A 25,386-nucleotide genomic window follows, 5' to 3' on the forward strand; every position below is an offset into this window, starting at 1 on the left:
TCTGACCCCCCCAGGGCCCAGAGGGCCTAGAAAGAGGCTGAATCCTGTCTAGACACTATGTGGGAGGAAGGGGAAAGAGAGGCCAGCCAGGGCTGGGCGGGCCTACCCATCTTTTGAGTCCTCCCTGTGCCTCATAAAAAACTCGCAGAAGAGGTTAGCTCATGCAAGCTCAGGCAGCCGGGAAGTGGCCAGGACAGACGTCAGCCCGGCTCTGACCAAGCCCCAGGGCCCTCGCTCACGTCTCTCCTGTTATTCCATCTGCTGGGTTGGGGAGGGAAGTGGCCCCGGGGGCCTCCAGGCCTGGCTCCTCCTCTCCTCCCACGACCCTAGCAGGCCTGGGCTTGAGCCTTGGTCTTGTTTAAATCCTAGGCCTGAAGGAGGGAGTGTGAACTCTCTCCCATCTTCATCTTCATCCCTACAGCCGAGCTGCATGCCTGGCATGTGACGGGTCTCCTCACACACCCGACATAGCCCTCGGAGGCATTGCTGCATTGCTGCATTTCTGTGTCTGTTTTGGTGGTTTAGTCACTCAGTCATGCCTGACTCTTGCGACCCCATGGACCGTAGCCCACCAGGCTCCTCTGTCCGTGGGATTTTCCAGGCAAGAATACTGGAGTGGGTTGCCATTTCCTCCTCTAGGGGATCTTTCCAACCCAGGGATTGAACCCTGGTCTCCTGAGCTGCAGGCCGTCTCCTACAATGCAGGCGAATTCTTTACCGACTGGGCCACCTGGTGTCTGTTTTACAAAGGGGGAAATTGAGGCTCAGAGAGGCCCCTCGCTTGTGAAAGGAGTATCTGAGAAAAGAACTGTTGATTCCAAAGCCTGGGCCCATCATCACTCCCCAGGAATCTGCTCAGAGCTTCTGTGGCTGCTGGATCCCCACACCCACCCAGATATGACCCCAGGAGCAGTGTCCCTGGTGTGGGTTCAGCAACTCCCAGGGAGTCTGGGCCCCTCTGCAGGTGGTCATGGGGCGGGATGAGGCTAGAAACACTGCCCAGTTCCCTACACTCACCTTTCACAACTTAACTGACGGTGCCATGGCACAGGAAGGGTGAGAAAGAGGCCACAGGAAGTGGTGACACTGTGGGGTGGGGGCCAGGGAGGGCTGGCTCAGCAGAGCCTGGGACCAGAAGGACACACAGCTGCAGGGCTCTGGCCGGCGTGGACGAGGCTGGCCCAGGATGGTGGCGCCCAGGGCCCTGGGGGTCCTGCTACTCCTGCATTTGGCCCCAGGTGAGCAGTGGGCTCCTCACCCCCTCCTGCCAAGCCTGGGAGAGCCAGGGTCGGGGACGGGGAGGGGTGGGGAGGGGGCATGTCCGGAGCGTATCCTCTGAGGAGCCCACCCTGACGGCGGCCTCGCCTCCTCTGACCTCTGGGTCAGTTTTACTGTCCTGATGAACTTGGGTCAGCACTCGTCTTGGGTCCCCTTGGCTTCCCCACAGCAGCCTGGAGATGGGAGGGGGCCATGGAGGGTGCTCCCCGACCCCTGTACCTCAGACTGTGGCTCTCTGAGAGTCATGGCTCTGGGACACGGGGTGAAGGGATGTGACAAACCCTTCTCCACTGCCTCTGAGCTCCTTGGAAAGGAGTCTGGGACCCTCTGGAGGCTGAGGCCAGACATGGCCTGCACTTCCCTCCCACCCCCACCCCCAACCCCTTTCCCCAGCCACAGAGGCTCCCCTTCCCTGACCCCACAATAGCTCCACGGTACCCAGTCACCCAAGCTGAGAATTAGACTTTCCAGTCCTTCACTCTTGGCCTTTTTTTCCCAAAGATTTTTTTTTTTTCGTGTGGGCCATTTTAAAAGTCTTTGTTGAGTTTGATACCTTATTGCTTCTGATTTTTTGACCCCGAGACGTGTGGGATCTTAGCTCCCCAACCAGAGATCGAACCCACACCTCCCACACTGGAAGGCGAAGTCCTAACCACTGGTCCACCAGGGAAGCCCTCACTCCTGGCCTGGCACACACCCACACGGTGGTTGTCCAGAGGCAGCCCGAGGGTGCCAGGCTGTGCCCTTGCTGTCCTCCTTCCTGGGAAAGCGGGCCCCCACCCTGGCCCACCTATCCAGCTCTCCCTGGCTGCTCTCTGCCGTCTGCAGCGACCCCCTGGGGCAGAGGACGACGCACCCTCCCCATGGGCTGTCTGTTTTTCTGAGTTTTGCCTGCTCCTCCTGTTTCACTCTTGATTCAGTGAGTAGCCTGCGTGCCTGTCCTTCATCCCCACCCCTGTGTGTGTCCAGCGTGGGGTCACATGGCTTTGGATTGATCTCTCGGGGCTTCAAGTAATCCTCTTCTCTTCAAAAGTTGGGAAATTCAGGGAAATGCAAAATTCAGTCTATGGCACAAAATAGGGCTTCCCTGGTGGCTCAGATGGTAAAGAATATGCCTGCAATGCAGGAGACCTGGGTTCAATCCCTGGGTCAGGAAGATTCCCTGGAGAAGGGAATGGCAACCCACTCCAGTATTCTTGCCTAGAGAATTTTGTGGACAAAGGAGCCTGTGGGGTCACAAAGAGTCGGACATGACTGAGCAACTAACACACATGGATATGGCTCAAAAAAATGTGAAAAATGGCATCATTGTACCAGAGGTGTGGCAGCAACACTTGAAGGATTAATTAACTTCATAACCAATAGTGGCTCTTGCTTGACCTCATAAGGACCCTAGGGCCCTCACAGAAGTTGTAATTTTCTGGTCAGGCCTCGAAGTCCCCTTGGAGTGACCAAGTTTCCCCTATGGTGAGATGGGTGCTCTGGTTCATCTGTTTAAACAATGTGAGGAGCCCTGAGAGGTTTATATATTGAGGTCAGTACTCTTGCCTGGAAAATCCCATGGACGGAGGAGCCTGGTAGGCTGCAGTCCATGGGGTCTCGAAGAGTTGGACACGACTGAGCGACTTCACTTTCAATTTTCACTTTCATGCATTGGAGAAGGAAATGGCAACCCACTCCAGTGTCCTTGCCTGGAGAATCCCAGGGACGGCGGCGCCTGGTGGGCTGCCGTCTATGGGGTCGCACAGAGTCGGACACAACTGAAGCGACTTAGCAGCAGCAGCAGCAGCAAGGTCTTTTCTTTGTGGGTGTTTTTGGGCAGTTGCCGTGCGTTCATTTGTTCTTTTCATTCATTCATTCCCAAATGAATGGCGCCCTCGACACAGTATAAGGCCCTGTGCTCATATACCATGTGGTCCCTACTCTCAAGGGACTCACATTCTAGCAGAGTGACATGGGTGCGTCAAAGGAGTAGGGACCCAGAGGGAGAAGTGTGTGCATGCTCAGTCACTCAGTCATGTCCAACACTTTTGAGACCTCATGGACTGTAGCCTGCCAGACTCCTCTGTCCATGGGATTTTCCAGACAAGGATACTGGAGCAAGTTGCCATTTCCAACTCCGGGGTATCTTCCCAACCCAGGGATCGAACCCTCTTGCATGTCCTGTGTTGATTGGATTCTTTACCACTGTGCCACTTGGGAGGTATCTAGAGGGAAGAAGATGGTCTCTTTAATAAAGGGTTACTTTCCTGGGACTTCCCTGGTGGCCCAGTGGTTAAGACTTCACCTTCCAATGCAGGGGATACAGGTTTAATCCCTGGTCGGGGAGCTAAGATCCCACATGCCTTGTGGCCAAAAATAAAAAACACAAAACAGAAGCATTGGGGAGTTTGTAATTTCCTCGGTTTTGTCTCATTGCAACAAAAATTTGAAGTGATGGACAGACCAGTGTTACAGCCCCATGTAATTTCCTTGGATGGACCTGTGTTACAGCTCGGTTTTTTTTCTTCTTCTTCTTTATTTTAATTGGAGGCTAATTACTTTACAATATTGTGGTGGTTTTTGCCATACATTGACATGAATCAGCCATGGGTGTACATATGTTCTCCATCCTGAACCCCTCCCACCTCCCTCCCCAACCCATCCCTCAGGGTCATCCCAGTGCACTAGCCCTGAGCACCCTGTCTCATGCATCGAACCTGGATTGGCGATCTATTTCACATATGATAATATACATGTTTCAATGCTATTCTCTCAAAATCATCCCACCCTCGCCTTCTCCCACAGAGTCCAAAAGTCTGTTCTCTGCATCTGTGTCTCTTTTGCTGTCTCACATACAGGGTCATCGTTACCATCTTTCTAAATTCCATATATATGTGTTAGTATACTGTATTGGTGTTTTTCTTTCTGACTTACTTCACTTTGTTTAATAGGCTCCAGTTTCATCCACCTCATTAGAACTGATTCAAATGCATTCTTTTTAATGGCTGAGTAATGTTCCATTGTGTTTATGTACCACCGCTTTCTTATCCATTCGTCTGCTGATGGACATCTAGGTTGCTTCCATGTCCTGGCTATTATAAACAGTGCTGCGATGAACACTGGGGTACATGTGTCTCTTTCAATTCTGGTTTCCTCCGTGTGTATGCCCAGCAGTGGAATTGCTGGGTCATATAGCAGTTCTATTTCCAGTTTTTTAAGGAATCTCCACACTGTTCTCCACAGTGGCTGTACTAGTTTACATTTTTTATTTAGAAAGCAAAAGAAAATACATCCTTGAGGTGTGAGGGTGGGCCGAACCAAAAGACATGAAGAGAAGAGAAGCCCCTGGCCCAATTTTGGTTCCTCTTTTTATATGTTGTTTTCTCCTCCCCTTGAGCCTACCCTTTGTAAATTGGGCTAGCCAGGAGGGCTGTTTGTTTTACCTGAGGTTCTCACTCTGGTCCTCGAATCTTCCTTTGTTCTATTTTCAGGGACTTTTCCTTCTTTGTCTTTGTCTTTTAGCCACTGCCATTCTGGACTCCTTTTTCCTTTCTAACTACCTAACGGAAGCAATATTGTAGCAAATTCAATAAAGACTTCAAAAATGATCCACATTAAAAAAAAATGTTTAAAAAAGGCGGAGGGGGGATACTTTACTAAGGACAGGTCAGGGACAAGAATCTGTGGCTGTCGGCAGAGAGAAGCAGGCCAGTGATGGGGAGGCTAGGAAGGGGCAGGTACTGTCCTGCCCTCTGACCTCTTTGCCCATCCCCCATTCCCCATATGAACCCGCATTGAGGTGGTCCTTGGACACCAACCTCTGGGGCAGAGCAGGATGGAGAAGAGTAGGGTGGGTTTGGAGGGACCTCCGGCACAAAGGCCTGGGTCAGGCTCTCCCTGTCTGGGCTAAATGCTTCTGATAATGTCTTCCAAAACTAATTGCAAAAAAAGATGTTTTGTAATCTTCTCTGCTCCAGGTACTTGCCAAGAGCTTCATAAGTCTGAAGGCCCTGAAATCTCATGGCGGGCCAGGAGGGAGTCTCTGTTTACACCTGCAGAGGTACCCTCTGTACCCCGCACCCATGAGTAACCCCTCAGGCACACAGAGGGCTGCCATTAAAAGACAATGTTCCCTCCCCTGGAGCTGACGTGACACTTTCCTTGGCTCCCCTCCTCTTCCTCTCTGCTCTTCTTCCTTCTTTCTTTCTCCCTCCTTCCCTGTTTTCTCTCTCTTCCTCCTTTTTAAAAATTATTCATTTTTACTTTTGGCTTTGCCGAGTCTCATCGCTGCCTGAGCTTTTCTCTAGCTGTGGTGCATAGGCTCCTCATTACGGTGGCTTCTTTTGTCTCGGAGCGTGGGCTCTAGGGAGCGTGGGCTCTAGGGAGCGTGGGCTTCAGTAGTTGTGGCTCCCAGGCTCTAGAGCACAGGCTCAACAGTAGAGGCTCCCTGGCTTAGTTGCTCTGCTTCTTGGGGGTCTTTCCAGATCAGGGATTGAACCCATATCTCCTGCAGCAGCAGGTGGATTCTTTATCTCTGAGCCACTGGGGAAGCCCCTCTCTTCCTCCTTTGCTTAAAAAGCAAACGTGGATCTTGTTCTGTATATTCTCACCCATCCTGTGCCTTTTCCCCTTAAACAACATATTATGAATATCTTTACAATCTAACAGAAAACTAAAGTTCCTTTATAAGCTACTTAAAGCATTGTCACATATAGCCCTAATTATTATAAAATCCACTTGAAAATGTTACTATTTTACCCTACATTTACCCTAACTTTGGTGTGCTTTTGTCTTTACTATGTATTTCATTTTTGTCTTAAAATTTAACTGATTTCACTTAATGTGAAAGTAATACTGTACATAATTTTTTAAAAAATCAAACACTGGAGAAGGGTGTGAAAAAATGAAAAGTAAATGTCTCCCTGCCTACCTCACCCTCAGCTCCTGGTGGGCCAGTCAGAACTTAAAGGCACAGATTGTCAAGATCCAGGCTCACCCCTGTAAAGGAAACAATAAAGCAGTTCATGGAAAAAGACATACAAATAGATGCTCAGACTCCTTCTAAAATAAAAATGAAATCCAATTTTACCACCAGTCTAGCAAAGATTTGAAAGTTTGGTGAAGTCTAGGACTGTGAGCGTGTGAGTAAGCAGTCATTCTTGCCCATTTGAGTACAAGTATAAAGAGCTGTAGCCCTTTTGAGAAGGAAATTTGAGGACTTTGAGGACTTCCTTGGTGGCCCAGTGGTTAAGAATCTGCTTGCCAATGCAAGGGTCATAGGTTCAATCCCTGGTCCAGGAAGATTCCACATGCCGCCAGACAACTAAGCCCACAGAGCAAACTGGTCTGTATGCCACAACCACTGAAGCCTGAGTGCGTACAGAAAGCCTGCCTCAGCAGCAAAGACCCAGTGTAGCCAAATAAGTAAGTAAAACTGAATACATCTTTTTTTAAAAAGAAGGAAATTAAATAATATCTAGCAATTTTCCAAAGTGCATACATTTTGATATAGAAATGCCGAGGATAGGAATGTTTTCTATGAATTCATAACATACACTGACAAAGATATAAGTAGCATTATTCAAAATAGTCAATAAAATAAAACAAAACCCCCCTAAATGTTCACCAAGAAGGGACCAACTGCAGAAGCATTGCAATACCCGTATACTGAAATAGTATGCAACATATGATGAATGAGAAGGATCAGTATGTGCTGACACAGCAAGCTCTTTTAGCTATATTGCTAAATGATTCCGTTCATGTACATTTGAAAATTCGCATAAAATGCTTGCATATGCATAGTCATTCCCTGGAAAGTTGTACAATAAACTTTTACAGGTAGTGAACTCTGGAGTGTGACCTGGGAGTTGCAAGGACTTTTACTTTTCATTTTATGTCCTTGTATACAGTTTGTTTTTAAAAACTCTGTTCAGATATTATTTTTGTTGAGAGATAGGTAAATATATAGACACATCCTTCCATCCAATGTAAATACATATATATGCAAATAGTTTTACAATGCCTTTCTCACCTCCTGGAATAAATACTGACTCTTTGTACCCCTCCGGTGAGCTATGTCCTTAACACATATGATCTCTAATCCTCCCCACAACTAGGAAGGAAAGTATCATCAGCTTCATTTGGCCAATGGGACTGAGTATCAGAGAGTTTAAGTAATTTATCTGAGGTCACACAGCTAGTGACCCGAAGCTTGCACTCCATCCCCTACCAGGTGAAAGCTGACCTCTGGTCCTGGAGCCTCCAAATAGCTGTTGACCTTGCTCAGTCATTCTGCTTCAGGGAGCCTCACTCTGCTGTATTTTCAACCTATATCAGGAGGTAGCCATGAAGGTTGTGCTGGGGATGTGGGAGAATGAGGCAAACCAAAACAGATCATGTCTAAGAGTTACACCATGCATCCCACTTGTGAAGGCTTTGAAAAGTCTGATGTGGAACAAATGCAAAAAAGCCAGGCAGACTCCCTGGAGGAGGCAGGAAAGAGTACTTGCACTAACATGAACCTTTGTCTTTAGTCATGTGCCAAGTCTTTTGTATGCACTTTCCCCAAAGTAGCCCACTGACCCTGTGAGATGTGGGTGGGGGGTGGGGCACGGTGCGGCAGGGGCAGGATATTATCTCCTTCACCTTGAAACCGAGGTCCAGGGAGGATATGAATCCATCTCAAGTTCACACAGTTGCTGTGGATGGATGGAGTTGGGGTTCTAGTCCACACCACTAGACTCTGGACCCTGAACTCCTCTACCCTCTGCCCTTGTGGTGCCTCCTCATGCAGAACATTCACATTTTGCATCCCTCCGTTAGGTGAGGGAGATTCCACACCCAAATATGAAGAGCCAAGAAATGTCTGCCAGGGCTTCCCCAATACGAACTCGTATGAAGACTTCGACCTTAACAGAACTGCTGGTTGCTTCTCAAAGTGTACACGGTCTCAGGAGAAACTCTGCCATCTGGAAAACTTGCAGAGGTAAAAGGCCCTGTGAGCTGGAGCAGGAATCTGGGCCTCTTCCATAAACATTTGAATTCTAGTTCTTTGTAGACATATGTTTTCATTTCTTTGGGAATGGAATTGCTGGGATATACAGTAAGTAAATGTTTAGCTTTATAAAAAACTGCCAAACTGATTCTCAAAGTGGCTATATCATTTGCTTTCCCATAAGCAGTATAAAAGGGTTGTAGTTTCAATCAGAGAAGGCAATGGCAACCCACTCCAGTACTCTTGCCTGGAAAATCCCATGGATGGAGGAGCCTGGTAGGCTGCAGTCCATGGGGTCGCTAGGACTCAGACACGACTGAGCGACTTCACTTTCACTTTTCACTTTCATGCATTGGAGAAGGAAATGGCAACCCACTCCAGTGTTCTTGCCTGGAGAATCCCAGGGACGGAGAGCCTGGTGGGCTGCCATCTACGGGGTTGCACAGAGTCGGATACGACTGAAGTGACTTAGCAGCAGCAGCAGTTTCAATACATTTTAACAATACTGTTGGTATTTTGGGTTATAGCCATGTCACTGAGTGTGGATGGTATTTCACTATTGTTTTATTTGCATTTAACAAATGACTAATGATGTTGAGTAACTTTTCATGTGCTTGTGTATTTTCTTTGGTGAAATTCAAATCTTCCTCTCTTTTAAAAAACTGGGTTGTCTTCTTACTACTGAGTTTTAAGAATTCTGGATACAAGTCCTTTATCAGATGTATGATTTGCAAATATGCATTCTCTCCCAGTATATGCTTTGTTTTTTCATTTTCCTAGCAATGCCATTTGAATATCAAAAGCATTTAATTTTGATAAATTCTAACTTAAATTTAAAACATATCAAGGAAATGTTCATCTAGCAAAGCTATAAAATTTTTCTTCTGAGTTTTCTGCTCTAAGTGTATTGTTTGAAGTCTTATGATTAGGCTCAATTAGCATTTGAGGTTCATTTTTTGTACACAGTGTGAGACAAATGTCTAGCTTTATGTTATTGCTGTCATTTTGCATTTAGATAGCTAATGGTTTTGGCACTATCTTTTTTTTTTAATTTTTAGTTAATTAATTAATTTATAGCTGCCCTGGATCTTTGCTGCTGCAAGGTAAGTGGTGGCGATTCTTCACTGCACTGCGCAGGCTTCTCATTATGGCTGCTTCTCTTGCGTGGAGCATGGGCTCTGGGTGTTCGGGCTTCAGTAGCTGCAGCTCACTGGCCTAGTTGCCCTGAGGCATGTGTAATCTTCCCGGACCAGGGATCCATCGAACCCACGTCTCCTGCACTGGCAGGTGGATTCTTAACCTCTGGACCACCGGGGAAGTCCAGTTTTGGCACTATTTATTAAAGAGATTATGCTTTCTTTATTGAATTGCATTTGGGAGGGCATTTCATTGAATGGCTAAATACTAGCTCCTGGAATGTCTTCTTCCCACTGAGATAGTAAACCAGAAACAAAACAACATCGATGGGGGCAAATATAAAGGTTAATGCATCCATGAAAGTCTTGAAAGAAGCAGAAGTGATAATACCTGCCCTAACTCCATTTAACACACCATCAGTCAGGTGGGTCTTGGAGAATGACATGGACTGTCATAAACTTAATCAGGTAGTGAATCTAACCTGCAGCTGCTGTCCCTGATGAGTATGTTTACACAAAGAAATCAACACAGCCCCTCGCTATTGCTATGCGGCTATTACATGGCTAATGTTTTTTCTCCAAACCATTTTTCAAGGACTTCCAAAAGTAGTTTGCTTTTTGAAAAAGTTTTGAAAACAATTTTGGCTGTGCTAGGTCTCCATTGCAGCATATGAACTTTTCTCTAGTTGCGGTGCAAGGGCTTCCCGTTGTGATATGTGGACTTCTTCTGCTGTGGTGCATGGGGTCTAGCGTGCTCGGGATTAGTAGTTACAGCACGTGGACTCTCTAGTGGAAGTGAGGGGATTTAGTGGCCCTGAGGCATGTGGGATTTTAGTTCCCCAACCAGGATTTGAACCTGAGAGTAGTGAAAGTGGAAGTTGCTCAGTCGTGTCCGACTCTTTGCAACCCTGTGGACTATACAGTCCATGGAATTCTCCAGGCCAGAATACTGGAGTGGGTAGCCTTTCCCTTCTCCAGGGGATCTTCCCAACCCAGGAATCAAACCCAGACCTTCTGTATTGCAATCAGATTCTTTACCAGCTGAGCCACAAGGGAAGCCCAAGAATACTGGAGTGGGTAGCCTATCCCTTCTCCAGCAGATCTTCCCAACCCAGAAATCAACCCGGGGAATTCTGCTTTACAGGATGTTCTTTACCAACTGAGCTATGAGGGAAGACAGTTGAACCTGAGTCCCCTGCATTGGAAGGTGGATTTTAACCACGGGACCACCAGAGAGGTCCCTGAAGTTGTTTGCTTTTACTTGGCAGAGCTAACAGTATATAGCCACAGTGTTTCCTCAGGGCCACATCAAGTCTCTTCACTGTCATAAGACAATTCACAGAGACCTCACTCATCCTGAAATTCTACAAAGTTCACCACATTGACAACATTGCTGATTAGATCTGATGAGCAGAAAGCAGCAAGTAGCGAAGATGCTGTAGGAAGACACGTGTGAACCAGGAGATAGGAGACAAATTCCCTAAGAATTCAGGGTCCTCTCACCTCAGTGAATCTCCTGGACATTCAGAGGACTAGAGAATATCAAGATGCCCCCTCCAAGGTAAAAGACAAGCTGTTGAACTTCACACCACTTACAATGAAAAAAAAAATGTACCATGCAAACAAACACAAACAAAAAATTATCTCAATAGTTAAATTAGTATCAGACAAAGAAGATGACCCTTAAATAAGTGTCAGCTTTACAATTAAAAATTCAGGTATACATCTATGGAGAAGGGAATGGCAACCCATTCCAGTATTCTTGCCTGGAGAATTCCATGGACAGAGGAGACAATCCATGGGACCACATAGAGTTGGACAGAACTGAGTGACTAACACTTTCTTTTCACTTTCATTTATGCTTTAGAATTTCTGAATATATGTTACTTTCACAACTAAAACAATTTTTTTAAACTGCTCTGAAAACCAGATCAGAAAATCTTTCCTCAAGACAGTAAATTCATGGTCTGTTTTGTAAGGGAAAGGAATGTTTGGAATGCATGAGGTGAGCTATATGTATTGTGAAATACAATTCTCTATTTTATTTGGTAACAATAAAAATCACAAAACTTCTTTGTTTAGATTTTTGAAAGATAAAAAGTAGCATCAATTGGTGTATCTCAGTCAATGGATTTGGACAGTCTCATCCCACTGTTTCTGGCTGGATTTCTAGTTGCCTGATCCATCCAATCTCATTTGCACATGTTTTCATGGATTATATTTTACAATATTTTTGTCCTGTGGTTTCCTTGGAGTTTTATTCCTTGGTGCTGTGCTAAGTCACTTCAGTCATGTCTGACTCTTTGTGACCCTATGGACCATAGCCCAGCAGACTCCTCTGCCCATGGGATTCTCCAGGCAAGAATACTAGAGTGGGTTGTCATTTCCTTTTCCAGGGGATCTTCCCGACCCAGGGATTGAACCAGAATCCCTTATGCCTCCTGCATTGGCAGATGTGTTCTTTACCACTAGCACCACTTGGGTAACTGTGACTATTCAAAAAATGATGTTGAAATAAAATTCTCCCTTTTGTCTCCCTTGCAAGCCCTCTGTAGCTACTCCTTTCCAGTAGCCTTGATATGGCTCTATCTGCTCTTGTTCCACTTCTCTCTCATTGCTACTTCAGCCTTCACCTGTTTAAAATTACTTTTAAAACATGGGCAACACATCTTAGGACCCCTTGCTTAGGAAAAGGAACTCTGGCCAGAGAAGTTTCAGCACCATGGAGAGCACCAGTACAGGACCCGGGTTGGGAGGCGGGACTTGCCTCATCCCAACTTTCTAGCCCAGTGGTCCCCGAAGTTTTTGGCACTATGGACTGGTTTTGTGGAAGACAACCCCTCACCTCCTGCTGTCCGACCCAGTTTCTAATGGTCCATGGACCGATACCCGTCTGTGGCTCCCAGGACTGGGGACCCCTATTCTAGCCCATGGCAAGAGGGCTACAGTAAAATAAATGACAATTAAATTTGTGTTCTATGTATTTCCAATGCCAGTTCAGTTCCCATAAGTCAGTGTCCATAGAGCTAAGTCTTCAAAGGCTGAATTCCCTGTATTCACTTAGCCCTTAGTAATAAATGTGAATGAGCTCTCACACAGGGGCTTCCCTGGTAGTTCAACTGGTAAAGAATCTGCCTGCAATGCAGCAGACCCCAGTTTGACTCCTGGGTCAGGAAGATCCCCTGGAGAAGAGATAGGCTACCTGCTCCAGTATTCTTCAGCTTCCTTCATGGCTCAGATGGTAAAGAATCCACCTGCAATGTGGGAGGCCTGGGTTCGAACCCTGGGTTGGGAAGATCCCCTGGAGGAGGGCAAGGCACCCTACTCCAGTATTCTTGCCTGGAGAATCCCATGGACTGAGGAGCCTGGCGGGCTGCAGTCCGTGGGGTCACAAAAGGTCGGACACAACTGGCAGACTAAGCACAGCACAGCCAAGCACAGCCCTCACACCACACACTGATCATCCCACAGCTTCAACTACTCAGAAGAATTTCTCCAAAGAAGATGTACACAGACCAATGAGCACATGAAAATGTGCTCAACATCATTAGTCACTCAGATCAGATCAGATCAGTCGCTCAGTCGTGTCCAACTCTGCGACTAGAGAAATGCAAATTAAAACCGCAGTGAGATACCACTTCACATCCCCTAGGATGGCTATATTTAAAAATGAAACAAAACAAAGTGGAAAATACTAAGTGTTGGCAAGAATCTGGAGAGGTCCAAACCCTCATCCACTGGTGATGGGACTATAAAATGATGCAGCTAATATGGAAAACAGTTGAATAGTTCCACAGGAAGTTAAACATAGAATTACCAGCAATTCTGCTCCCAGGTATCCACCCAAAAGAATTAAAAGCAAGTCTTCAGGGGCTTCCCTGGTGGTCCAGTGGTTAAGACTTTGCCTTCCAATGCAGTGGGTGTGAGTTCAATCCCTGGTCGGGGAGCTAAGGTCACACATGTCTCCTGGCCAAGAAACAATAACACAAGACAGAAACAACATTGTAGCAAATTCAATAAAGACTTAAAAAAAAAAAACACCTATTCAAACAAAAGCCTTTACATGAATACAAGCAGCTCTACTCACAACAGCCAAAAAGTGGAAACAATCCAAATGCCTATCAATGGAAACATGTATAAACAAAAGGTGGTATATACATATAAAGTATATTATTCATCCATAAAAAGGAATGAAATGCTTACACGTGCTATAACATAGGTAAACCTTGAAAACATACTAAGTGGAAGAAGCCAACAGACCTGATAGCACATAATTCCATTTATATGAAATATCCAGAATAGGCAAACTCATAGATTAGTGGTTGCCAGAGCCTGGGGGAAGAGAAACTGCTTTATGGGTTCAGGGTTTCCTTTTAGGGTGATGAACATTTCTGGAGCTAGACAGCAAAGATGATTTCAAATGTTGTGCATGTCTTTAATGCCACTGAATTGCACACTTTAAAATGGTTAAGATGACAAACTTTACATTGTAATGTATTTTGTTACCAAAAAAGAGAAATGTGTACTCAGGGGGACCTCTGACTAGAATCCCTCAGAACCAGCATGAATCGCTCCCATGCACCCTTCTTCTCCTACAGCATCATGGTCTTCCCTTTGATATCCTGGGTCACCCCTCCTACACCAAGAGCCTAATGATCGCTGTCCATGGTATTCCTCCGCCTGTCATCCAGGTGAGCAGACCAGGTGAGTGAGTGACTCAACCTGCAAGACCCTATTTTCCCTTGTAGATATTGGCTGAACTTCGAGACCTATCTGGTGGAGAGGAATCAGATGGACACATTGAATACGTCTTTTTTGACGGCGTTTGTCAAAAGCATCAACACCAATGTCTCAGAAGACCTGTACTTCTCTCTGACCCCCTCTCAGGTGAAGACTCCCCCGTCCCCTTTGGTGGGTTCTGGCCCTACTTTCCTCATGCATATTTTTCTGAAAGAATCATGGTCTGTGCTTGGTGTCCATCAACAGTTGTCCTTCCCATGTCACGCTGGGTAGTTCTCTGCCACCTGGCTAGTGTGTGCTGGTGAGTTAACTGGGTGAGTGGATCCTGGTAACAGATTGTCCAGAGTGCTAGCATGAGACCTTTGGAAGATCACCAAATTGAGAGTCAGGGTTCTAGTCCTGGACTTTCCCCCACCTGACAAAGTGTCCTCAAGGAAATCCCCTCCCCTCTCTGGGCCCCTGAGTCCTCATCTATAAAATGAGCTTGAAGGCTCCTCCAAAGTCTGACATTCCCATGAGAACTTCTAAAGGTTAACAGGCAGACTCTGGATTCTGCCCATAACTAGTTACTGTGATCTTGGGCAAAGTACTGAACTTTTCTGAGCCTTGGTTTCCCCATCTGTAAAATGGGGATGGTATTGCCCACTTTCAAGGTTATCAGACAGAGAAAATGTGATAACTTACAGGGAATATTTGGTGCAGTGAGGGCACAGCCTCCCTCCAGGCATAAAGCAGAGGGTGGAAGTTTGAGCAGCAGGGAAGTGGTCTGTCACTGAGGGACTTTTAGGTCAGCCTAGAAAAGGAGAGATGGAAGATGGAGGGGCCTTTCTCAACCCTTTATCACATCACCCTAGCAGTTGAGCCCTCTGCATGGGGTAGGCACCGGCCTCTGAAATCACCCACATGTCCTTTTGACAAGGTTCTGGGTTAGGAAGCAGAAAGTTGAGGCTCTCGACTACAACACTTAGCTCCCCCTCTTTCCATGCCCATGGGTGCTTTTGAGGCAGGATCCGGTGGGACCAGGCTGCAGCCCCAGGGGAACAGTGAGGTCACAGAATGGATGAAACATGCTTGGCAACTACCCATGAAAATTTATTTTAATATTTTGACCATTCTTAGCTGTTACAAAATGTGTTGTTGGGTGGGGATGGATATCACATTCAATGTGAATTCTTGTATTCTTCCCCTTTGTCCTCACTGTCTCCCTTCCTGATGGCCTTTTGCTTTTCCTTTATACCTGAGTCAGAAACCAGACACTGTCACCCTAGCTCTATGTCAGCACAGCAGGGGTCAGGACCCTGGCCAAAAGCACTACCCCGACCCTTCCTCACACCTGCAAACTGACTTGTCCAGGTGTTTCCCCTTCATAATCCACTTTCAGCCTGCCTGACTGGTGGCCACGTGGACACCTTGCTGGCTCCATTCTCCATATTGGGAAAACTGAGGCTCCACAAGGGCTATGACTTGGGCAGGGGTTCACAGCCTGAACAGAGCAGAGCTTGGACTGTGTCGCCAGGCGTCCCACCTCTCAGAGCTGTCCTTGGACCCTGGTGCTGTCCCACCACCCAGCGTGCCTCAGGTTCTCCTTCCAGCTGGGGGAGGGGCAGGAACTGTGTTGTTGACTGGGCTTCTCGGGGAAAGACAGAAGTGGCTGGATCTGTGGTTGCAGATTCCGAAGCAGGTGACCAAGGATGAGCACCAGCACCCTGACAGAGTCCGGCTGCCCAAGAGCCTTTTCGGATCCCTGAAGAGCGACGGGCCGATGGTCCGGTTGGGCATAATTGTCCTGGACATCGGTCCAGGGAATGTCTTCAAGGTGAGGAGAGGCACAGGGTGGCTGAGATTCAATGCTGGGTTCACTGGGACATGCTTGCCCCCTCTGGAATCTTTGCTGAGGGACCCAGTGGGGATGAAGGAAGTGATGAACATCTCCAGCCAAGGTCATCTAGACCCGTGTCCTTAGAGTCTGGACCGCAGGGTCACGCTGGTTATTCCCACTTGGTATTTAGACACCACCTGCCCCCCACCAGTGTCCTTGGACTTGTATCTGTATCCCAAGTGAGTTCATGTCCTGTGTGCGTCCTTGTCCGTGTACAAACATGCATCTCTTTTCTTATTCCTGATTACATACATAATCATGTATGTGCTGGTGTGACCATGTTCACACTAACAAGCATGCGCATTCCCTTGCAAATGTGTACCAGGTATGCCCCAGAGGTGTGTCTGCACTCACACAGGGGCTTGTGCATCCCTGAGTGCTGGTGGGCAGGGGCTCCCCACTGTAGGCATCCACTGTCCTCCATCTCTCGTCTCATCTTCCTTCTAATCCTGTGCTCCAGTTAAGAGGGCAGAGGAGGCCTGGGGACCAGAAATGGACAGCTATCAGATACACAGCATTGTGGCCATTCGGCCTAGAGTGTAGGGCCCATCCTGGCACAGCCGGTGCAGATTCCAGGGAGCAGCAGGAAGAAGGTCGCCCATGACCCCTTATCCCCTGGACCTCTGGCTCCAGACCTTTCCCTCCAGGCAAGGTGCACAAGCCCTAGAGGGTCCTAGGAGCCCCCACCAGGGTTGGGTCGGGGGAGCCCCTTGTATAGCCTGGCTTCCCACGCATCCCTCCACAGGGCTCCCTGCTCAGCCGGGAGGATGGCAGCAGAGTGTTGAACAATCGCATGGTGGGCTTGACTCTGGGTCACATAAATGTCACCGAACTGGCCGAGCCTTTGGAGATCACCTTCTCCCACCAGTACCAGCCCCCTGTGAGTCCCCCACCCTGGCCTGGCAGTTCCTGAGGGGCACATGGGCAGGTGGGCATCCCCAGGCATATAGACAGACACGCAGGGGACTCTGCACCCTCCTACCCTCCCACATCCACCTGGGAGAAGCCATTAGGACCAGACACACAATTGTGCCTATGGATACATGTCCAGCCTATGCACGCATGTCCTCCCAACATGCTCCACTCACGTGCTCCCAGAGGGGTCCGGTGGACCTGGGAAACCCACATGCACGCACACGGCTTTGCACATCTGCTCACATGTGTGTGCCTCTAAAGGAGCCCCCAGATATACGCCCCTCCCACCCACATCAATCCACACCCCACACGCTGACCTGGAATACATCAAATGCTTCAAATGTGGTTCCTATGTGACCACAGGCTGAGCCTTGCTTCCACCTAATGCAGGCACATGCTGAGACACGGAGCACACCCCGCTCCCCTCACCCTCCTCTCCCTGCTCCCAGTCACCCCTGCTTCGCCCCTGACTCCCACTCTCTGGTTTTAGAACATGAACCTCAGCTGTGAATTCTGGGATTCGACTAAAGGTAGGGCCTGGAGGACCTTCCCCGGGTAAGATGAAGGGAGGGTAAGGGTAAGTCCTGTCCTTAGGGGACAGGACTCCAACAGATGGGCCGTCCCCTCTTCCTTTCCTCTCCGGACCTCTCTCTTCCCTTTTCCTGCCCTCCCCTCTGCTATGCTCCCTCTCCTTCTCCCCTGGGTCATCAGGAGACTGGTCTTCCAAGGGCTGCTCCACAGAGGTTGGAGTCCGCAGGACTATCTGCCGCTGTGACCACCTGACCTTCTTCGCCCTGCTGCTGGTAATAGAGCCCCCTTCCCGACCATCCCAGCAATTCCAGAAATGCCGAGGCTCCTGGGCCAGGGAACAGGGTGGCTGTGGGCAAGGGCCAGGCCTTTGGGGTGTGCAGGCCTGGCCTCCAATTGATAGGATTCTCGTTTGGGGGAATCACCCACAGAGGCCAATCTTGGATGAGACCACCGTGAGGGCCCTCATACACATTTCCCAGGCTGGCTGTGGAACCTCTATGATCTTCCTGGCCTTCACCATCATCCTCTACATCGTCCTGAGGTGGGTCACCCTGCCCAGCTCCACCCCCCATCTCCTTCCTGCCCTCAAGGACAGCAGCAGGGCAGGGTAGAAACCAACAGAGTAGTGTTAATCCTGTGTTATACTCATATTTTCTCCAAACCTCAGCTTCCTCATCTATAAAATGGGACTGGAGGCTGAAAAGTGTCTGGCTATTTCAGTTACAGGTGGCAGAAACTCAACTCAAATTGACTTAAAATAGATAACACATGGTTCACGGGATTGAAAAACCCAAGGTGATCTCAGTTCAGGTGATGCTGGATCCAGGTGCTCAAAAGATGTCCCTGGGACTCCGTGTCCCCTCTGATTCTCACCACTTCGCTTTCTCCTTTGTCAGTCATGTCAGGCAACTTCTTCATACTCAGGGGCCTTGGGGAGCCCCAGGCTAGCATCATAGCTTCTTAGCTGCCTAAACAGCTAATCTTCTGAACTAAGCCTCAGAATTGAAGTCTCTAAAAAAACTTTATTTTGAAATAATTATAGACTAACAGGAAGTCGCAAAAATAGTACCTAGAGTCCCAGGGTTCCTTCATCCAGCTTTCCTCAGTGATGACATTTTCTATAACTGTGAAAGTGAAAGTGAAGTCGTGTCTGACTCTTTGCAACTCCATGGACTGTAGCCCACCAAGCTTCTCCATCCATGGGGTTTTCCAGGCAAGAATACTGGAGTGGGTTGCCATTTCCTTCTCCATCTAAAACTGTAGTACAGTATAAATCCAAGAAATTGATATTGGTACAGCACTGCTCTTTGGAGAAGGAAATGGCAGCCCACTCCAGTATTCCTGCCTGGAAAACTCCTTGGACAGAGAAGCCTAGGCGGGCTACCGTCCATGGGGTCTCAAAGAGTCGGATGTGAATGAGCAACTAACACACACACACACACAGCAGCTAACGAGAATACAGAGCTCATTCAGTTTTCACCATTTTCCACATGCATTCAATTGTGTGTGTGTGTGTATGTGTGTGTGTGTGTGTGTGTGAGCACGTTTACACATACTGACAGGACTGGCTAAATCATTTGCAGGGCCCAGTCCAAAATGAAAACATGTAGCCCCTTGTTCAAAAATCATTAAGAATTTCAAGATGGTGACAACAAAGGATTAAAACAAGCACAGAGCCCTTCTGAGTGCAGCCCTGCAGAGGTCACACCCCAAAGAGGTTGAGCCTGTGCATGCCCTGTGTGTGTGTGTGTGTGTGTGTGTGTGTGTGTGTATTCAGTTTTGTCCCTGTACCACAGAGTTGAGTCTCACTGGTGTAACTTAGACCATGTGCCCGTGACTTAACAGGCCCACTGTGGTGAAAGAATGGATGACACTGATTGGTCAGGCCAGATCACGTGCCTGCTCTTGGGTTTGAGGTTCATGGCTGAGAGTGGGGAAGTGTACTCCTTGGAGAAACCCAGGGCTGTTCCTGGAAGAAGGAGGAACAGGGACAGCAGAAGCTGCTGCAGCCAGTCCCAGGCTCTCCCGGGCCCTGGCCATGGCTGAGGGACCCACAGGAACTTCTGCTGAAGGAACCCAGGGGAGCAGCCCCATGCCCAGCCTTCTGACCCATGACTGGCTTGGAGCAACCCTTGGTCTCCTGACTCCCAGTTGCATTGCCCTCCTCTGCATGCTGGTGCTGTTTTTCCGGGGGGCTGCGGCCCCCACCAGCTCCAACCCCCCCAGTCTCAGACCAAACGATGAGTGTAAGTGGTGCCACCCCTGCCCCCATCCCCAAGCCCTGGCCCAGGACGCTGCCTTCATCCCCAACAAGCTGAGTGTGACTTGCCAGCTGGTTGCCCTGCTGGACCCTGAGAGAAGCGCTTGGAGTGCCAGGAGGAATTGTCAGTATCTCCCAAGTGTGGGGCCTGGCATTTCAGGTGTGGTGGACGTTATCCCTCATGCCCCCTCCAGGCAGCCCTAAGGGCCCATCCCTCCAGTGAGAGTCCTGCAGGAACTGATTGGCTAGGAAATTGCAGTGAGCTCCACAGAGCAGGTGTGGAGCCCTGGGCTGAGAGCCTGGAGCCCCTGTCCTGCTCTGTGACTCTGAGTCCCTGTCCATCTCTGAGCCTCACCTCCTTACAATTTCTAGGCCTCAGGCATCCATGCGCCATCCATCCAGTCACTCAACCAATGCAGGGCCTCCTCCTGCTTATTGTGCTAGGCCCAAGGTCACAGCATGGAGAGAGATGGAAATAAGGGGCAGGAGAGTTACACCACACTCACTTCTGGGAAACTTCCACCTAAGCCTGGGATAAGTGACCTTTAGAGACAGCCTTCGCAGGAGGAAACATCCAAGGAGGGTTTTGAAGGTGGAGCAGGGAAGCTGAGAGCAGAGGGAAGAGCATGGGCAAAGTCTGGGAGCTGTGGAGAAGCAAAAGGCATTCAGAGTTTCAAGTTGTGCAGTTTGGCTCAAGCATGGAGTCAAGTAATGAAGCCAGAAAGATCCAGAACCCACAAGGTCCTGCAGGTCATGAGAGAGCCCCTGGACTTGAACCAGAGGGTGCTCACATTGGCAGAGAGGTGGAACAGAGGTGGTCAGATGGGGAGGTCTGGATGCCCTTCTTCACTGGCCCTTCTTGCCCTAGGTTCTCCTGGCAGAGGTTCAAGTCTGAAGACGCCCCCAAGATCCATGTGGCCCTGAGCGTCAGCTTGTTTCTCCTGAATCTGGCCTTCTTCCTCAATGTGGGGCAACGCCTGAAGGGGTCCAACGCTGCCTGCTGGGCCCGGGGGGCCGTCTTCCACTACTTCCTGCTCTGTGCCTTCACCTGGATGGGCCTGGAAGCCTTCCACCTCTACCTGCTTGTCATCAAGGTCTTTAACACCTACTTCAGCCACTACTTCCTGAAGCTGAGCCTTGTGGGCTGGGGTAGGTGTCTCCTGGCCAGGAAGAGGGTTGGCTGGCTCTGTCTGGATGAGGCCAGAAGGGGACCAGCCTTGGGGAGGGCCATGGGCAGGGGCAGCTCCCACTCTGATAGGCTCAGAGCTCGAGGGATCGACAGTGGGAGGGGGATGTGAAGGAGGACGTGCCGAGGGAGCCTCAGCAACACCATACGTCCTTCCCTCCTCGCCTCCAGTCCTGCCTGCCCTAATAGTCATCGGTACTGGGTTCACCAACAGCTACGGCCCCTACTCCATCCGTGATGAGAAGAACGTCATCACACTGGAGCTGTGAGTGGTGGCTATGGGAGTCGGGGTGACCTCAGGGCCCTGGGGGCACAAATTAGGGCCAGAAGGAGGTGGGAAGAGGGGAGAATCCTGAGAAGAGAGTAAATCAAGGCCAGATCCTCAGATCCAGCTAGCTCATGGCCTGGAGGGGTAAACTGAGGCCCAGAGAGAAGAAGGACAAGGAGAAGGGGCTGAGAAGGGGAGAGGACTGGACCAGGAGGCAGGACGCCCTGCTCCAGCCTGCGGCACCACCAGTCTCTATAGCACCTTTGGGAAATTTTTAAAAGGTACCCCCTTTATCCCTCTGACCTGCCATGCCAGGTGCCCAGCCTGGTGAGTGCAGGGTGAGCTGGATTTCAGCCTCCACCTGACCCCCCACCAGGTGCCCTTGTGCAGGGCACAACTCTCCAGTGCTTGCAGCAGCTCTGGTTCTATGCAGACTCTGCCTCTGAGTTGCTGTGTGAACGTGGGCAAGTTCGTCCCCTCTCAGAGCCTGCGTCTCCTCGTCTGTACAATGGGGGTTGATCCACACCTGCTTTAGGGCCTCTCACCCCTGCAGTACAGGGAACAGTGGAGCCAATTTGAGCCTCTCCCAGGGCTCCCGCCTGAGACCCGTGACTCTGTGCTAAGAAGAGTTGGCAGGGCCTTGGTGCTGTGCCCAGGGCCTCGAATGCAGAGTCCCAGGGGCCAGACGGGTAACATAAATGCATGCAGCGGCCTGGGTGGGCACGGCTGCAGACTGGCAATCATACAGCAGCTTAATTGGCAGCTGATTACTGTCCCTCAGGAGGGTGTCCACAGAGCTGCCAGCTGTATGGTTTCATAAGAGAAGCAGAAATTGGCATATTTAGGGAATTCCCTGGTGGTCCAGTGGTTAGGACTTGGTGCTTTCACTGCCAGTGCCTGGGTTCAATCCCTGGAGGAGGAACTAGAATCGAACCCAGGTCTCCTGCATTGCAGGCCGATTCTTTACCATCTGAGGCTCCAGCAAAGCCCAAGATCCCATAAGCCAAGTGGAATCTGGATGTATATGCCAAACCTTTCACTTTTAAAAAGGTGTCCCTTAATTCAGTTTTTTTTTCCCCAATATAAGGTGGGGTGAACAAAACATGCCTTTGGGACCAAATTGGCCTTTTGTACCCACTGGTCTAAAGGGATAGCAACCTGGAGCCTCATGATATCCCCTACCCTGGGAGAGCAGGGGAAGGATGGATGGATATGTGGGCGGTGCATCTTCTTAGTCAGAGAAGAACAGGCTGGGGAGACTGCCCGGGGCTTGCTTTCAGGGGACTTCCTCTGGTCCCAACGGCCATCCATCTCCTCCAGGTGCTGGTTCCGTGAGAAAACTGCCCTCTACATCACCGTGTACGGCTATTGCCTCATCATTTTCCTCTTCAGCGCAGTGATCCTGAGCCTGGTGTCCTGGAAGGTCTTCACTCTGTCGAGTGCCACAGCGGGCAAGGAGAAGGGGCAGCACTGGAAGGGGGTCCTCACCCTGCTGGGCCTCTCGTGCCTGGTGGGCCTGCCATGGGGACTGGCCCTCCTCACGTCCCTGGGCCAATTCACGGCCTATGTCTTTGCACTGTTCACCTCTCTGCAAGGTGAGGCTCCTGGGCTAGGGAGGAGACGGGCTGCCTTCCTGCACCAGAGGGTGTTGGGGGGCTTTGGGGGAGGGTGTAGCTAGCAAGAAACAGGATTCTACTCAGGCTAGCTCAAATCAAGGGTTGTTGTTGTTTAGTCGCTAAGTTGAGTCTGATTCTTTTGTGACCCCATGGATTGTCACCCACCAGGTTCCTCTGCCGTGGGATTTTCCAGGCAAGAATACTGGAGTGGGTTGCTAGTTCCTTCTCCAGGGGATCTTCCTGACCCAGGGATCAAACCCACACTTCCTGCATTGGCAGGTGGATTCTTTACCACTGAGTCACCAGGGAGGCCCAGTGGTACTCAAGGGTACTGATTTTAAATATCCAAGGCTCCCCCAAGGACCCCAGGGTAGAAAGACTGGCTGACTTCATGGGAGCTGATAGCAGGGTCAAGAAAAGCCACCAAAACCAAAGCACATACTTGCTCCATCTTTTTCTCCAGAGTCACAAGAAGTCTCTCACCTTCTCTTTGTGGTAACTTTTTCCCTCCACTGGCCCATTCTTACCCATGGTCTCCAACTGGCTGCCCAAGATGACCACCTCATCCCTATATCATCTTCCCAGTCTGCTGACCGTGGTCTGGTTCAGTCTTTTCTATGTTCTTAGGAGAGTCAAGGATCTGACTGGGCCATCAGACATCCATCTCTGGTCCAGTCATCTGTGGCCAGGAGAGCAAGATCCTGTGATGTGATGGCTATGTGACATGAACAGAGTCTGTGGAGGCGGGAAGGAAATGATTAGTGGAGGAAATGGTAGATAAGCCTGCTCCCTGCCCCCGCAGAATTTTTCCTCCCATATCCAGCAAAGGGGCAGGCACTCAGGGTACATGTGGGGCAGGGTTTCCCTGCCTGCACCTGTCCCCTTTCCTCCTCATACTTCTGTTTCATACACAAAACTTAAAGAAGTATATCACAGCCCGACTGTGAGGGAAAACAGCTCGGAAAGGAACAGCAAGTGTGGCTTTGACTCACAGTCTCATCCTGTCCAGAGCAGTCACTAGGGACGCTGGGGGTCTAGATCCAGTGGGTGCAAACCCACAGGAGCAGGGCTGGCTCCCAATGCCTCACGAGACTGCATGGCAACATGGTTGGCAGCATGGGTACAAGCAGTTCTTGTTGTTTAGTTGCTAAGTCATGTCCAACTCTTTCCTGACCCTGTGGACGGTAACTCGCCAGGCTCCTCTGCCCGTGGGATTTCTCAGGCAAGAATACTGGAGTGGGTTGCCATTACCCTCCAGGGGACCTTCCTGACCCAGGGATCAAACCTGCATCTCCTGCATTGGCAGGAGAATTCTTTACCACTGAGCCACCTGGGAAACCCGAGGAGAGGCAGACCTAGGTTCAAATCCTGCCTCCCCTCACCACCTCAACAACTCATTCAGCTCCTCAGATCCTTGTCATCTGTACAGTTGGGATAATCCCAGTACTTTTCTCACCAGATCTCATGATGAATACCTGAGATAATGTGTGTGTGGGACACAGTAAGCCTTCACTATGTGGGAACTATGTTAACAACAGAGTCATTATTATTAGGCCATCAGAGACTGGCCCTAGATGAAGATTCATGAGTCCACATCCGAGAACTCTCAGGGGTTAAGGTTTGGGGGCACATCTTGAAACTGTGGATTGTCATTCTTTCTGAGGTTACCCATTATAGCTAAACCTGAACACTTCACCACACTGAGGTTTTTCTACTGACTCAGTATTTCTCTCTTTCTCACAAACAGAGCCCTCAGCCCACTTTAACTGCCCTTGAAATCTTTTCAATATATTTTTTAACAAGTTTACTTTTTTTTATTGTTGCCTGTGCTGGGTCTTCATTGCCGCACACAATCTCTTTGTTGTGGTGTGTGAAGATTTTTAGTTGTGGCACACAGGCTTTGTTGCCCGGTGTCATGTGGGATCGTAGTTCCCTGACCAAGAAACCTGTGTCCCTGCATTGGAAAGCAGATTCTTTACCACTGGACCACCAGGGAAGCCCCCTCAATACTTCTGCTGTTGTATAGGGTTTTAGTTCTAAATTTCTTTTAAAGACCCAAAAAGATTTTTACTTCTCCCTCAATGTCTGTACTTACTACAGTTTTCATACCTCACACCTTCCCTCTTGATGAAGCGCATCCTGGAATAACTGTTTATAAGAAGGGCAGTGGTCGTTGTTTCGTATGGTTGAAAATCTCTTCATTTCGGCCTTTGTTATATCTGATAGATACGTATACAGATTTTATTTCAAGGACTGGCTTTCATTCCCAAGGTATTGATTAGGTCCTTTTTCAGGAATAGATTTCACCTCAGGGGCTGATGTTTCTGTACATTCTTGAACTTTCACAGTGGAGCAGTTTCGCCTCTGGGCAGCTGCCAGCCCCAGCCCTGCCCCAGGCTCACTGAGGCTTTCTCCTCCCTGACAGGTGTCTTCATCTTCTGCTGGTTCATTGTCCTCTACTGCCCAAGCCAGAGCACCGTGACCTCATCTTCTGGCACTGCTCGGGTTGACCATGCCCAGACCGTGTCTCATGAATAGAGGAAGGCCATGTGGCCAGGCCGGGCCCGCCCTGCGCTCTGAACTCAGCTCTAATTGACCGTG

At 49.3% G+C, this 25,386-nt stretch overlaps 1 protein-coding gene across 1 annotated transcript; it reads left to right on the forward strand.

Annotated features, from left to right (window-relative positions):
- The first annotated feature begins 1,186 nt into the window (after positions 1-1,186).
- ADGRG3 (adhesion G protein-coupled receptor G3) lies at positions 1,187-25,386 on the forward strand. The gene is made up of 12 exons (XM_055551120.1): positions 1,187-1,238; positions 8,083-8,245; positions 14,139-14,277; positions 15,800-15,946; positions 16,755-16,889; positions 17,415-17,454; positions 17,636-17,727; positions 17,884-17,996; positions 20,584-20,864; positions 21,073-21,166; positions 22,490-22,764; positions 25,211-25,386. Exons 1-12 carry the CDS (start codon positions 1,187-1,189, stop codon positions 25,321-25,323), a joined length of 1,644 nt encoding a protein of 547 aa, XP_055407095.1. The 3' UTR covers positions 25,324-25,386.

Source organism: Bubalus kerabau, chromosome 17 (genome assembly GCF_029407905.1).
Source record: "Bubalus kerabau isolate K-KA32 ecotype Philippines breed swamp buffalo chromosome 17, PCC_UOA_SB_1v2, whole genome shotgun sequence".
NCBI classification, from domain to species: Eukaryota; Metazoa; Chordata; class Mammalia; order Artiodactyla; family Bovidae; genus Bubalus; species Bubalus kerabau.

Bases quoted from the DNA above. Each gene is read 5' to 3' on its own strand.
- ADGRG3 (XM_055551120.1), top strand. From the start codon at position 1,187: ATGGTGGCGCCCAGGGCCCTGGGGGTCCTGCTACTCCTGCATTTGGCC. The intron at 8,246-14,138 runs GTAAAAGGCCCT...TTTCCCTTGTAG, and splicing joins CATCTGGAAAACTTGCAGAG to ATATTGGCTGAACTTCGAGA. The intron at 22,765-25,210 runs GTGAGGCTCCTG...CCTCCCTGACAG, and splicing joins ACTGTTCACCTCTCTGCAAG to GTGTCTTCATCTTCTGCTGG.